A 14,541-nucleotide genomic window follows, 5' to 3' on the forward strand; every position below is an offset into this window, starting at 1 on the left:
GGTGGGAGTGGAAGGGCTTTATCATGGCATAACCCTCAGCTGCCCCCTGTCTGTGTAGTACAGAGTCATCAGATGGCCGATCAGCAGCCAGGCAGAATGCGTGGGAGAGAAACCCCACCACAGCTCCTCTCTCCCTCACATACATCTTCTGCACAGACGACACACACACACAGCAAGCACACACACACACCTTTCACGGTGCAGTGCATCTGCTTAGCCCCAGATCACTGTTTCTTGCCTTCTAGCCTATTCGCTTCCTCAGACTTCTGAAGGAAGTCTTCTTGCTTTAACTAGATGTTAATTGCATTTTATATTTATATTCTGTCTCCTATTAGTTTTTAATTGATTTTGGGGTCAAATTCAAAATCAACATGATTCACTCTACTATTTAAATGTTCTTATTCTCATGTTAGATTGTATGCCTTACACCCAATTTTAGGTTGACTAACGTGTGTGTGTGTGTGTGCGTGTGTGTTCAGGATGCCCAGATAGAGAAGGAGAAGCAGATGTATAACATCACAGGAGGATGCACAGCGCTGTGTGTTGTTTATCTGCTTGGAATGCTATATGTGGGAAACGCAGGAGACAGCAGGTTAGTGTGTGTTTTATCTATCCTGATTTGATCCTGAACTGCCTTGTCCTAAAAATAAACAAGTCTACTCTTAACATATTGGCGGTACGCTAGGCTAGTCTGTGTCAGTGTTTCCCCTATATTCATTTTTTTCATTTTTGTAAATATTTCTGCAAAGAGGCACTTTTTACAGAGGGAGTGCTAGATTTAGGCAATTAAGGTCAATGTCCGTGCCCCCGCATAAATCTAATTAGCATAATAATAAAAATCCCCATAAAAATCCCTCAGTTTAAGCTAGAGATATGTTTGTTTGCATTGGATGCGTCTCGATCCACACATCTGTGGTGAAAGGTGGCAGCGCTAGAGAGGTGTTTGTCAGACCATGAGACATCCCGAAAATCGGTCTTCTTACAAAATCATCTGTAGCGTCCGAACGGTTTGGACTACAAACTATGTAGTCCCAATGACCCCTCTATGGAAAGATGAGAATCTCACCCCACAAGTGTCTTGGGACTCATCTGAAGTCGGTACAGCCGATCTGCGCACTTCTATCTGTAGCGTCCCAACAGTTTGGGCTACACACTAATGCCCACAGGCCTCACAAGACTCATCTGAAGGTCCACCAGTACCAGTTGAAAAATGTATGGAAGTATATATGGAGACTGTTTAGTGCCAAAAATAAGGGAATAAATACATGTAAAAATCATCAAATAGCAAAATGATCCTTGGTATGACCTTAAAACAATTATATATAGCTTAGTAGAACCCACCCCGCCCCATCTTAGATAGGGCTTAGACTCTTATGGGTTAATCCCTTTTTCTACTTACCCAGAGTCAGATGAACTCATAGATACCATTTGCATGTCTCTGCATGCAGTTTGAAGGAGGGGGAGTGGGGGGGTCGATGTAAATAGTCCGGGTGGCCATTTGATTAATTGTTCAGCAGTCTTATGGCTTGGGGGTAGAAGCTGTTAAGGAGCCTTTTGGACCTAGATGCTCTCGATGGTGCAGCTTGTAGAACTTTTTGAGGATCTGGGGACCCATGCCAAATCTTTTCAGTCTCCTGAGGGGGAAAAGGCAGACAGTTTATTCGGAAAGTATTCAGACCACTTCCCTTTTTCCAAAAAATTTTACGTTACAGCCTTATTCTAAAATTGAAAAAAATATTAGTTTTCTCTCATCAATCTACACAAAATCAGCCAGAATGACAAACCAAAAACAGGTTTTTAGAAATGTTTGCAAACTTATACAAAATAAAAAACAGAAATGCCTCAAAATTGAGCTCAGGTGCATCCTGTTTCCATTGATCATCCTTGAGATGTTTCTACAACTTGATTGGAGTCCACCTGTGGTAAATTCAATTGATTGGACATGATTTGGGAAGGCACACACCTGTCTATATAAGGTCCCACAGTTGACAGTGCATGTCAGAGCAAAAACCAAGCCATGTGGTCGAAGGAATTGTCCGTAGCGCTCCGAGACAGGATTGTGTCGAGGCACAGATCAGGGGAAGGGTACCAAAACATTTCAGCAGCATTGAAGTTCCCCAAGAACACAGTGGCCTCCATCATTTTTAAATGGAAGAAGTTTGGAACCACCAAGACTCTTCCTAGAGCTGGCCGCCCGGCCAAACTGAGCAATCGGGGGAGAAGGGCCTTGGTCAGGGAGGTGACCAAGAACCCGATGGTCACTCTGACAGAGCTCCTCTGTGGAGATGGGAGAACCTTCCAGAAGGACAACCATCTCTGCAGCACTCCACCAATCAGGCATTTATGGTAGAGTGGCCAGACGGAAGTGTCACATCTAGAGGAAACCTGGCACTATCCCTACAGTGAAACATGGTGGCAGGGATTTCTTTCAGTGGCAGGGACTGGGAGACTAGTCAAGATCGAGGGAAAGATGAACAGAGCAAAGTACAGAGATCCTTGATGAAAACTTGCTCCATCTGCTAAACCCGTGTAGGTGACCAATACAATCTGATTTGATTTGATTGGGGCGAAGGTTCACCTTCCAAAAGGACAACGACCCTAAGCACACAGCAAAGACAATGCAGGAGTGGCTTCGGGACAAGTCTCTGAATGTCCTTGAGTGGCCCAGCCAGAGCCCGGACTTGAACCCGATCTAACATCTCTAGAGAGACCTGAAAATAGCTGTGCAGCAACGCTCCCCATCCAACCTGACAGAGCTTGACAGGATCTGCAGAGAAGAATGGGAGAAACTCCACAAATACAGGTGTGCCAAGCTCATACCCAAGAAGACTTGAAGCTGTAATCGCTGCCAAAGGTGCTTCAACAAAGTACTGAGTAAAGGGTCTAAATACTTATGTAAATGTGATATTTCCGTTTATTTATTTTCATAAATTTACAAAAATAAATTTAAAAAAACAGTTTTTGCTTTGTCATTATGGGGTATTGTGTGTAGATTGGGGGTTGGGGGGGGGACTATTTAATCAATTTTAGAATAAGGCTGTAACATAACATGTGGAAAAAGCAAAGGGGTCTGAATACTTTCCGAATACACTGTATGCTCAGTTAAACCAGTCAAATCCATATACTGTAACAGCCGACATGCACACTGTAAAGGGGTTACCGTGAATTTTATACTGTAAAAAAGTCAATGCTACCGTAAGAGAAGAGGTGTTTGTATTTCACTGTATTTTACCTGAAGGGATTGGTTCAAGCAGGTTGGCTGCTAGGTAAAGCATATTAATGAATATTTGGTGTTTTATATCACTTGCACTTCTAGAGGCCTTAACAAAGGCTTCCAATCCGGCAGTAACAGGTCAAAGCAGACGGCAAAAATGCTCAATCATTTAAGGTTTAAAACTAGCTGCCACTCCAATTTGTCTCCTATGAATTTTAAAATTATTTTTTCTCCCCAATTTTGTGATATCCAATTGCGATCTTGTCTCATCGCTACAACTCCCCAACGTGCTCGGGAGAGGCAAAGGTCGAGTCATGCATCCTCAGAAACATGACCCGCCAAATTGCACTTCTTAACACCCGCCCGCTTAACCCAGAAGCCAGCCACAGCAATGTGTCGGAGGATATAACATTCAACTGACGACCAAAGTCGGCCTGTAGGCACCCGGCCCGCCACAAGGAGTTGATAGAGCGCGATGAGTCAAGTAAAGCCCCTAACGACACTGGGCCAATTGTGCGCCGCCATATGGGACTCCCAATCACGACCGGTTGTGACACAGCCTGGGATTGAACCCGGAGCTGTATTGACACCTCAAGCATGCCTTAGACCGCTGCGCCACTTCGGAGACCCCATCTCCTATGCAATTTTAATTGATGGCCACCATAACCACATAGGAGTTAAATTGGTACAGCATTCTCACTCATGGGTGCAACAAATATAGCCTCTTGCATGGCACACCTCAAAATATTTTAATGAGCCAGAAAAAAGCAATACCATGCACACACTAGTGGTCAAAAGGTTTTTGGCGCTCCAAAGATACGGTACAGTACTGTATTCTGTGGGGTAGAATCACAGTACCATTCTAAATACAGCCATTTACAGTATGCTGCAGTAAAAAGTTTTTTTTTTTTTTTTACTGTTGATAATACCTAAAATTACCATATAAATTACAGTTTTCCATTACAGTGCAGTCTTTAATTACATCTACTATTCTAACTGGTTGCTGAAGCAGAGAAAATGGGTCATGTTTTATGTGTGTTTCCACTGAGAACGTGGGTTTTCTTCTAGGCATGTAACGTTAGGGATGTAACATTCACTGGTCCCAGTTCCAATTTTTAAGAGAATGACTGAATCGGTCTGTTAAGCATACATCAGTCAGAAAATGTAAAACCGATTCAAACGTTTTGTTTTTCATATTGTTTTATTCTGAAAATACCTCTTATCTGTTGTGACTGAATTGATACGTCCTCTCCTTCAATTCAGTAGCCTATCGAACTTTAATGCATGTAACTGTGTATGACTGTCAGATAACTGTGCGCACAGTGCGAGACAACAAGAGGTAGGCCTATCCCTGTTCTCATAGGATACATCTGCGCGGCACCTTCAGCATTCAGATGCTTGTAAAATGGTTTTCACAATGTAAAATCATAGGTATTCATTGAAAATGAATGTGTTCTTGTAAAAAATGTTAGTGCATCGAATCGAACCGAACCGAACCGCATCAATTCGTTCCCCTAATCAAACCGAATCGCACCGAATCAGTTCAAACTAAAACGTATTGTTCTGTATCATATCGGAGCCCATGTATCTAGATGTGTATCGAATCGTTCATGAAAGGAGATATGCACAATCTGTATTTTCTTCTGATGTTTATTTTCTGGCAGAATGTAGCGCAATTGGGGATTTGCACCATTCTGCTAGAAATAAGTTTATTGGTTAGACTTGTTGTGTCCTTTTTAATATATTTATCGTGTGTGTGTTCGTGCGTGCGTCCCCAGGGCGATCATTATAAGGGACGGGAAGGTCATACCCATGTCCACAGAGTTCACTCCAGAGTCAGAGAGACAGCGGCTACAGTTCCTGGTGAGAAGAGAACCTGTGGCTCACTTTTTTCATAGACACCAGTCATATACATTAATAATATATAGCTAACTATGATTGTAGGTCAGGATACCTTGGATCTCCTCTCCTTTCTCTGCACGAAAGGTTACAGTGTGTGATTATATACAATATCTTTTGGGCTTCAAGGATCTTTTAGAAATGTCTGACAGATTGCCTTGGCTGTCGGGGCATAGATGGCCCTGTCTGAACATAGCCTACCTAATGTAATGTAGCCTTTTCTGTCTGTGTGCAGGGCTTCATGCAGCCTCACCTATTAGGAGGAGAGTTCACCCATCTGGAGTTCCCCAGGAGAGTACAGAGGAAGGAGGTGGGCAAGAGGATGCTCTACAGAGACTTCACAATGAATGGATGGTCAGTACACTTCATCCACCAGATTGAAGGCTCCTTATTTGTTACAAAACACATGTAAACTGAACAATACAGCCTTCTAAAAGCAAGTCCCTGTATGGGTATCTTTCCATCATCATGCAGCTCAGATTGGACCAGGATGGACTGGACAACTCACTGTGGGGAAGCAGGCCATGTCTCATAATATGTTATGTCCAATCCTCTGTGTTTAGACAGCCAGGTCACACCAAATCCACTTCAGTATTCAACGTTTATCAGGGTCCCCGGGACATCAGGAGATGCCTTCAATACCGGCCACTAGGAGCAACGTGAGCGCCTATTACCATAGAGGAATGGCTTAAACCACGCTATGACTCCGAGGATCGCGGGTTCAATCCCAGTGCTTGGCACTCGTTTATATTTTTTCTGTTTTAACCCTATCTCTTACCTTAACCAGTTTCAATTAATGCTTAAACTTAACGGGACATTTCACCCTGGCTCTGCCACTGCATATAGTCATTACTATGTTAACAACATTACGTTTTTGTCATAAACATAAAAGGTTATCCATACCACAAGCATTTCACTGGTAGAATCAGGAAGTTTTGACTTCCTGTGGATTTGTCTGCTCATAGTGAACCACAAAGTCTGACATTCATAGCGAATGCAGATACCGCCCCGCTAGGTAGATGGGGCGTGCCCACAAACTTGATTCATGGCATTGTTTACTTTGAAACGCACAGTAATCTCAGAACTTCTCTAGGTTTGTTTTTCACTAACATTTGTCATCATGCCCGCGTGGTGTTCTGTGCCTGGCTGTGCGAATACCAAACAAGCGCTAAAAATGAGTTATCTTTCACCGTTCTACCTACCAGAGATTTACCCTGATGCTGCCAGTGGCTTGTGGCTATCAAGAATGATGTTTATGGTGACCAAAGATTATCCGAGGGATTTTTTAGGCTGAACTGATGGGAATCCATTTCGACGGCAGCTTTTTCCCCTTCACAACAAAACAGAAGAATCTCAATTAGAGGTAAACTAACATTAGCTAGCTTGCTAGCCTAGCTAGACTAAGTTAGCTAGCTTGCTACAGTGCTGTATTGAACTCTGAAAGGCATCAGCTAAATCACATAGCTATCTTTTGGATACACACTACTGTCAATCAATTTAGCCTAAGCCATGCTAGTCACTGATACACTGGTAGCTACCTTCAGCAGAGTAAACATCTTTGACTAACGTTAGCAAATAAGGGTATATTAATTTGGTAGCCAGAATTTCCACTCTTGTCTGGAAAACTAAAATAGAATTGCCGAAGTAGCTAACTCACTCTGTGTGTTGTTAGCAATGATGAATGTGTCTATGGTTGGTTAGCTTGTTGGTTCTCAGCTGGCTAGACATCTTGCTGCCAATTTAGTGATGCTAGCTAACAACAAGGTGACTATATTGAAATGTCCATGTTAGGTGTGCTAAGCTGGCCAGTCATATAGAGATCAATACAATTAGTGGGTTGGTTAAATTGTGTATTGTTATGTATTTTGCTGTAGGTGGTACAGAATCTGATTCCACCAGCATGTTCTTCCAACCCCTAGCTCTGCACAAGGTGAAGGTAAGTATTTACAAGCTGACGGCTAAGATAGCTGAATTTACAGTAAGAATGGCATAAACATGAATTGAGTAGTGTTTGTATGTGTTTGTGTTATGGGGTTATAGGTGGTTAGAGAGCCTGGGGACCACATAGTACCTTACAGACCATGTAATCAATTTAGTCTACCCCTTTTCTCTGTTTACCTTTTCTTTTTGTAAAACTCAGGTTATCTGGAGTCCTTCCATGGTGCCCTTCTGAAATATACACAAGCATGAGGGCGTGGACACACCTTGCAGTTATGGAGCACAACAAGATTGTGGGACAGAAACCAGCAAGGGATAATGAAAGGTATACAATCAAGACTACAACAGTAATGACACAACCACCTCATTATTCTCTCTGCAGATTTTCAAAACACAATACAAAAACATTACTACAAAAATCCCCCTGCCAAGGGCAACTATTGACAAGAAAGATCTGTCAAAGTCAATGGGCTGGGGGAGGTTTACAGACAGGTCTTTGAGATTAGGAATGTTTTTTTGGTTGTGCAGGTTGTGTTTAGAGACAGCAAATGTATTTTTGTGTATGAGAGCAATCTCCCACGCACAACAATACAGTGGCAAGAAAAAGTATGTGAACCCTTTGGAATTACCTGTATTTCTGAAGACCTAAGATTAAGAATTGTTGACTTGCATAAAGCTGGAAAGGGTTACAAAAGTATCTCTAAAAGCCTTGATTTACATCAGTCCACGGTAAGACAAATTGTCTATAAATGGAGAAAGTTCAGCACTGTTGCTACTCTCCCTAGGAGTGGCCGTCCTGCAAAGATGACTGCAAGAGCACAGTGCAGAATGCTCAATGAGGTTGTCGTAGAAATATTTGATTCAAAAGTAGTCAACTCAAAAATATCTCTCAAGAAACTGGAGCTTGTGAATCCAAAAATTAGACTTTATTATTGCGTAACAAAGCCGAGCTGCTCCATGGAACACCTGGCTTTCCTTAGCTCAAAGATCTCCTTTTATACACATACAAATGCATAGTCATGCTTACATAGAATATACAGTTACTCCCCCTAAAATAAATGATTAACATCTTTCACTGCCACGCCACCATTATCTTTCAAAGTCCAATGACACATGTTTACTCTTACAAGAGCTACGTGCGCTTTCCAATTGAGGCCTCTTTCCCTTATGTCTTTATATTGGTGGCGTGACTCAGACACTTAAAAAATAATATACATACATTGATTTAAGCATGGTTACACACTGTATTGGCTATATTTCTTATTTAGACATGCATCTGGATTATAAAAATGTCAATCATGTTTACTATATTTTACCTTTGATATTTCCCAACATTCTGCCTTAATGATACATAATTTATATCTATATACTCCCCCCAATAACTCAAAGATTAATTTTAAATGAATGTAAGTCTATGCATTTATTTAAACCAATATATCTTCATTGTTTGACCCATCCTGATGAGGACCCAGAGCCCAGTCAGGTATTGGATACAAGTCTGAAAGGTTTTCCTCTACATTAACCTCCAAGTTTTCCTGTTGGGCTTTGTAACCATGGCAGGCCCATCCACCCCCAGGAACAACACCATACAGACATTCAGGATTCCCGAATTGACAGTCCATTGGTCCTCCTTTAACATTACAAGGTTTCCCATATTCATTAACATACTGTCCTGGAGCTCCCTGAACTGGATGTATTTCTTTGTAAACATTGCTCCCCACTTTTGTTTAGTTGTAGAATTTCCCATATGTGTTAGTATCCTAACACATCAAAATATGCAACTTTGTCTTAACAATATTATCTAGGACATGTTAAGAATGGTGTCAACATCTTTAGCTTACATAACCTCTTTCACCCATATCACAAGTATTATAACAATCAAAAGAATCAATATCAATATCTAATCCATTAATTGCAATGTCAACATCATTAGGCATTAATAGTAATAACTTATTCAGATCAATCAGTCCACTTATAATTTATAATCATAATCAAATGAATTACCTAAAACAACTTTAGAATGACAATTCTTAGTCACCTTGGTTCCTTCATTCAAAGTTAAAACTCTCACCGTGGCACATATTGACACTGGCAGAATGTATATTTATATTATCATAATTCTAGCATTAACTTCCTCATAACGAGAATTACAACAGATCAGTATCTTAATGCATTCCTAGTCTAAATTACTATACATTTAGCAGTGTATAATACCTCCTTAATCAACATACTATCTCAAATAACAATCCCTTCCTCCCCCGGCACTCAATCTTCTGGCGTCTTCATTATGTTCTTCAGATAGCTTCATAGTTCATCTTGGATTGCCCATGGCAATGTCCCAATCCCAATGTCACACCTGAACCACCTCACCTCTACCCCCATTCTGTTTTGTCCATTTGCCAACCAGTATACCAGCACCATCAGAGATGTTATATTTGAATAAATCTCTATTCATGCCCACTCCAAATAGACTGACACTCTTGAGAGAAAAGGCATAAGAGAAAAGAAAAGGCAGTTGATTGCTTCGATTGGATGCTGGTTCTGATTCAGGTCTCCTGGTAGTGGTGATGCTGGACAGGAACATCTTCAACGCCTTTGTTGCTCCTCTTCAGCCGGGTAGAGTTTTTTTTTGGTTTTTATTGAGGTTCACACCGTTCTGGACCGAATTATCTCTGCTATGCATCAAGACACCATCCGTCGCAACCTCGAGAAAGGACAAATCATAAAAATTTAGTTGAGTTCATTTCGAATCCAAAACATCCCTATAAGCATTGACTATATGACAAGTTATTATGTTTCACCAATCATTCTTAATACCAATTTCTAATACTTGATCCTGCTGCCTGATACATTTTTCCTTGAGGGGTCCCTGTATTCCAAAGGCTATCTGTATAAATGCCACATTTCACATTCTCCCTTGTATTCTTCCAATTGTTTTATTGTACCACTCCAATATATTTGCTCATAGTCTATTTGACATTACTCTGGCGTTTTCCTTTTCCTTGTTCCTATTCTAACCACTAATTACTTACCCTTCTCTCCCCATCCTGATTGACTATAAAAAAATATATATTTAAGATTTCCTAAATATTACAAATATCCTGCTGGCCAATATGGTCTTTCCGAGTTCCTTATATGACAAAAGTTGTGGTTGAATCATAGCACAGTCCTAGTAACTATGGAGATGTTGAACTACTGTTTAATTATTTAAAACGGAAATGTGGTGCATATTAGACTATTTTCTTTATTTAATTTTAATGCAATATATTGTACTCATCTATACCAATCATTGTTTAACGGCTCCTTCCATTCCCTTTCTTCTGTATTTGGTATGGCTCTAACATGTACAGGGTTTAGTGCACTTTCCCAAGGAATAACTACTCCAACAACACTTCCCCCTGGAAATCCAACACTAAATACTACATCAAATTGTTTTTCTAAGTCTTGGACTGTTCTCCTTAAGTCTATGATTCACCTGTCTCTTTCTTTCATTATCTTAAGGTCACACTACCCCATGTGACTTCCCCATACTCTTTGTGCTGGTTCCTCCCACACCAATAATAATTTAACCCTTGTACAGTGGGGAAAAAAAGTATTTAGTCAGCCACCAATTGTGCAAGTTCTCCCACTTAAAAATATGAGAGAGGCCTGTAATTTTCATCATAGGTACACGTCAACTATGACAGACAAAATGAGATTTTTTTTCTCCAGAAAATCACATTGTAGGATTTTTTATGAATTTATTTGCAAATTATGGTGGAAAATAAGTATTTGGTCAATAACAAAAGTTTCTCAATACTTTGTTATATACCCTTTGTTGGCAATGATACAGGTCAAACGTTTTCTGTAAGTCTTTACAAGGTTTTCACACACTGTTGCTGGTATTTTGGCCCATTCCTCAATGCAGATCTCCTCTAGAGCAGTGATGTTTTGGGGCTGTCGCTGGGCAACACGGACTTTCAACTCCCTCCAAAGATTTTCTATGGGGTTGAGATCTGGAGACTGGCTAGGCCACTCCAGGACCTTGAAATGCTTCTTACGAAGCCACTCCTTCGTTGCCCGGGCGGTGTGTTTGGGATCATTGTCATGCTGAAAGACCCAGCCACGTTTCATCTTCAATGCCCTTGCTGATGGAAGGAGGTTTTCACTCAAAATCTCACGATACATGGCCCCATTCATTCTTTCCTTTACACTGATCAGTCGTCCTGGTCCCTTTGCAGAAAAACAGCCCCAAAGCATGGTGTTTCCACCCCCATGCTTCACAGTAGGTATGGTGTTCTTTGGATGCAACTCAGCATTCTTTGTCCTCCAAACACGACGAGTTGAGTTTTTACCAAAAATTTATATTTTGGTTTCATCTGACCATATGACATTCTCCCAATCCTCTTCTGGATCATCCAAATGCACTCTAGCAAACTTCAGACGGGCCTGGACATGTACTGGCTTAAGCAGGGCGACACGTATGGCACTGCAGGATTTGAGTCCCTGGCGGCATAGTGTGTTACTGATGGTAGGCTTTGTTACTTTGGTCCCAGCTCTCTGCAGGTCATTCACTAGGTCCCCCCGTGTGGTTCTGGGATTTTTGCTCACCGTTCTTGTGATCATTTTGACCCCACAGGGTGAGATCTTGCGTGGAGCCCCAGATCGAGGGAGATTATCAGTGTCTTCCATTTCCTAATAATTGCTCCCACAGTTGATTTCTTCAAACCAAGCTGCTTACCTATTGCAGATTCAGTATTCCCAGCCTGGTGCAGGTCTACAATTTTGTTTCTGGTGTCCTTTGACAGCTCTTTGGTCTTGGCCATAGTGGAGTTTGGAGTGTGACTGTTTGAGGTTGTGGACAGGTGTCTTTTATACTGATAAGTTCAAACAGGTGCCATTAATACAGGTAACGAGTGGAAGACAGACACAGGAGGTGAAAGATACCAAGACACCGTCTTGGTTTATCTCAAAGAGACCTCACATTACAGACCCCAAGGAGTACTGTAGTGAGTGTCTCTCATAGCAGGCTGCAGTCTCAGTCAAGAGACATGATGACGCAGCCGCTATTTGGGGATGGCGCACTATCGCAGACTAAGGTCTCGGTTAGTGCGATTCAGACCCTTGCTGCGTTCACGGAGGGCCCGATTACCACGGTCACGAAGGTGCCCAGTGTATCGGCGCCCCCACTTTCCTTTGAACGCGCTAATACTCACCACACTGAGCGTGACTCAACCCACCAGAGGTGCAGAGTTGAACACACACAGAAGGTGAAGGGTAAGACGGTATCAAGGCGCCGCCTTGTGTTACCTCATAGAGACCTCATATTACAGACTTCGAGGAGTATTGTAGTGTGTGGCTCTAATAGCGGTTTGCAGTCACCTACGATGACGCAATCGCTTGCTGGGGATGGTGCTCTGTCGCAGGCTGTGGCCTCGGTCAGTGCAATTCAGACCCGCGCTGCGTTCACGGAGGGCAGGAATACGACGGTTACGGGTTTAACTGACGTTTCTGCCCCCCCTTTTGGTTCAGAACGCACTAATGTTTCCTCTCCCTTTCTTGGGAGGCCCGCCTTGGGCTTTTCTACCACCTCAGTGTTTGGGAACAGCGGCGGCAAGTGCCATAGAGGAATACAGGTCCTTCCTACTGAATGTACCACAGCTTCGCGCTCGGCCGCTTTCTCTGTATTGCTGGCAGTGGCAGCGAAGCTGCACCCTCTCACGCTGGCTACAACAGACGTTGCAGAAGGGTTATGCTCTCCAATTCCACCGGACCCAACCCCCATTCAGGGGAGTGGTGGAGACAGTGATGAAAACGCCCGAAAAAGTGGCCGCTCTGGTTTCAGAGATTACGGAACTTTTGGCGAAGGAGGCGGTCACAGTGGTTCCCCAGGAGCAAAGGAACAAGGGGCTATATTCGCCCTACTTCCTAGTGCCAAAAAAGACAGGGGGAATGAGGCCAATATTGGATTTACGCATTCTCAACGAGAGCGTAACCAAACGGCCCTTTCGAATGCTAATGACAAAACGTCTGCTGGAATGTGTCCAGAAAGGAGACTTTTGTACGAGCATAGACCTAAAGGACGCGTACTTTCATGTGCCGGTACAGCCGCGTCACAGGAAGTTTCTGCGATTCGCCTTTCAAGGGGTGGCGTACGAATACACGAGGATGCCATTCGGGTACGCCCTGGCACCTTGCACGTTTTCCAAGTGTGTGGAGGTGGCATTGGAACCGTTGCGTCGTCAGGGAATACGGCTACTAGCCTACCTAGACGACCTACTGGTTCTCGCCCCGTCAGCAGAGCTGGCGATCACTCACACAACACAGACAGTGATTCATCTCACACGTCTGGGGTTCGCTGTGAATTGGAAAAAGAGCACGCCCTGGCCCAGTCATCAGATTGTCTACCTGGGGATACAGCTAGACACTGTAATGATGAGTGCTCGAATTTCGGACCCCCGAAGGGTAGCCTTGTTGCTAGTCCTGAGGAAGTGTCGTCCGAATCACACGGTGACGGCGCTGTCGATCATGTCACTCTTGGGTCTCATGTCGTCAGCCCACTCTGGTTCCGCTGGGACTCCTGCACATGCGCAGGATGCAGCGATGGTTCGCCCAACTGAGACTAGACCCGTTGCGTCAACGTCATCGGTTGGTGGTGGTTCCCCTCTCGCTCAGTGCAGATCTGAACTATTGGAGAAACCCGTGCGTTCTCACGCACGGAGTCCCGATAGGCAAAGTGTCCTCTTACATCCCAATGTTCACAGATGCGTCTCTGACGGGATGGGGAGGGACATGTCAGACCCAAGCGATAGGAGGTGTGTGGCCTCCTTCGAGTCGCCACATCAACCTCTTGGAGTTGGAAACGGTTCGACTGGTTTTGACCCACTTCGCGTCTACCCTTCGGGGTCGCGATGTGCTGGTCTGGTCAGACAACTGGACCACAGTAGCCCACATAAATCGCCAGGGAGGAGTCAGGTCTCCTGCTCTCCATCGGGCGGCAGAGGAATTGTGGCTGTGGGCTCACGAGCACCTTCGCTCATTGAGAGCAGCACACATTCCGGGCTACTTGAACGTAGGAGCAGACCTCATGTCAAGAGGGGGTCCTAGAGACGACGAGTTGTGTCTGCATCCGGACATTGTTCTCCAAATTTGGGAACAGTTCGGGAGAGCTGAGGTGGATCTATTCGCGTCACGTGTGAACGCGCAATGTCCCCTATGGTTCTCTCTAAGGGAACAGGAAGAACCGCCACTAGGAAGAGACGCCTTTGCGCATCACCCGTGGCCGAGAGTTCTTCTGTATGCATTCCCTCCGCTGTCCTGCATTCTCCCACTGTTAGCCAGGGTGAGATCAGGAGGGCTGTCAGTGATACTGGTAGCCCCCGATCGCCCAGGGGCTCCTTGGTTTGCGGAGATGAGTCAGATGTTGATTGCGCCACCTTGGCCAATTCCACATCGACGGGACGCGTTGTCTCAGGCGGGGGGCACGATAGGGCGGTTGCCCATAATCGGCC

At 43.7% G+C, this 14,541-nt stretch overlaps 1 protein-coding gene across 1 annotated transcript in view; it reads left to right on the forward strand.

Moving 5' to 3' along the window:
* The window catches only part of LOC311146524 (protein phosphatase 1H-like), a gene marked incomplete at both ends in the record, with an annotated part of 53,727 nt that overhangs the window by 22,082 nt on the left and 17,104 nt on the right, over positions 1 to 14,541 (forward strand). Inside the window, 3 exons of the mRNA XM_084183043.1 lie at positions 480 to 592; positions 4,993 to 5,077; positions 5,349 to 5,467. Of these exons, the coding sequence (XP_084039169.1) occupies positions 480 to 592; positions 4,993 to 5,077; positions 5,349 to 5,467 (317 nt within the window). The remainder of the gene's footprint in view (positions 1 to 479; positions 593 to 4,992; positions 5,078 to 5,348; positions 5,468 to 14,541) is intronic.

The sequence above is a fragment of the Coregonus lavaretus genome (genome assembly GCF_964263955.1).
Source record: "Coregonus lavaretus genome assembly, chromosome: 19".
Lineage (NCBI taxonomy): Eukaryota > Metazoa > Chordata > Actinopteri > Salmoniformes > Salmonidae > Coregonus > Coregonus lavaretus.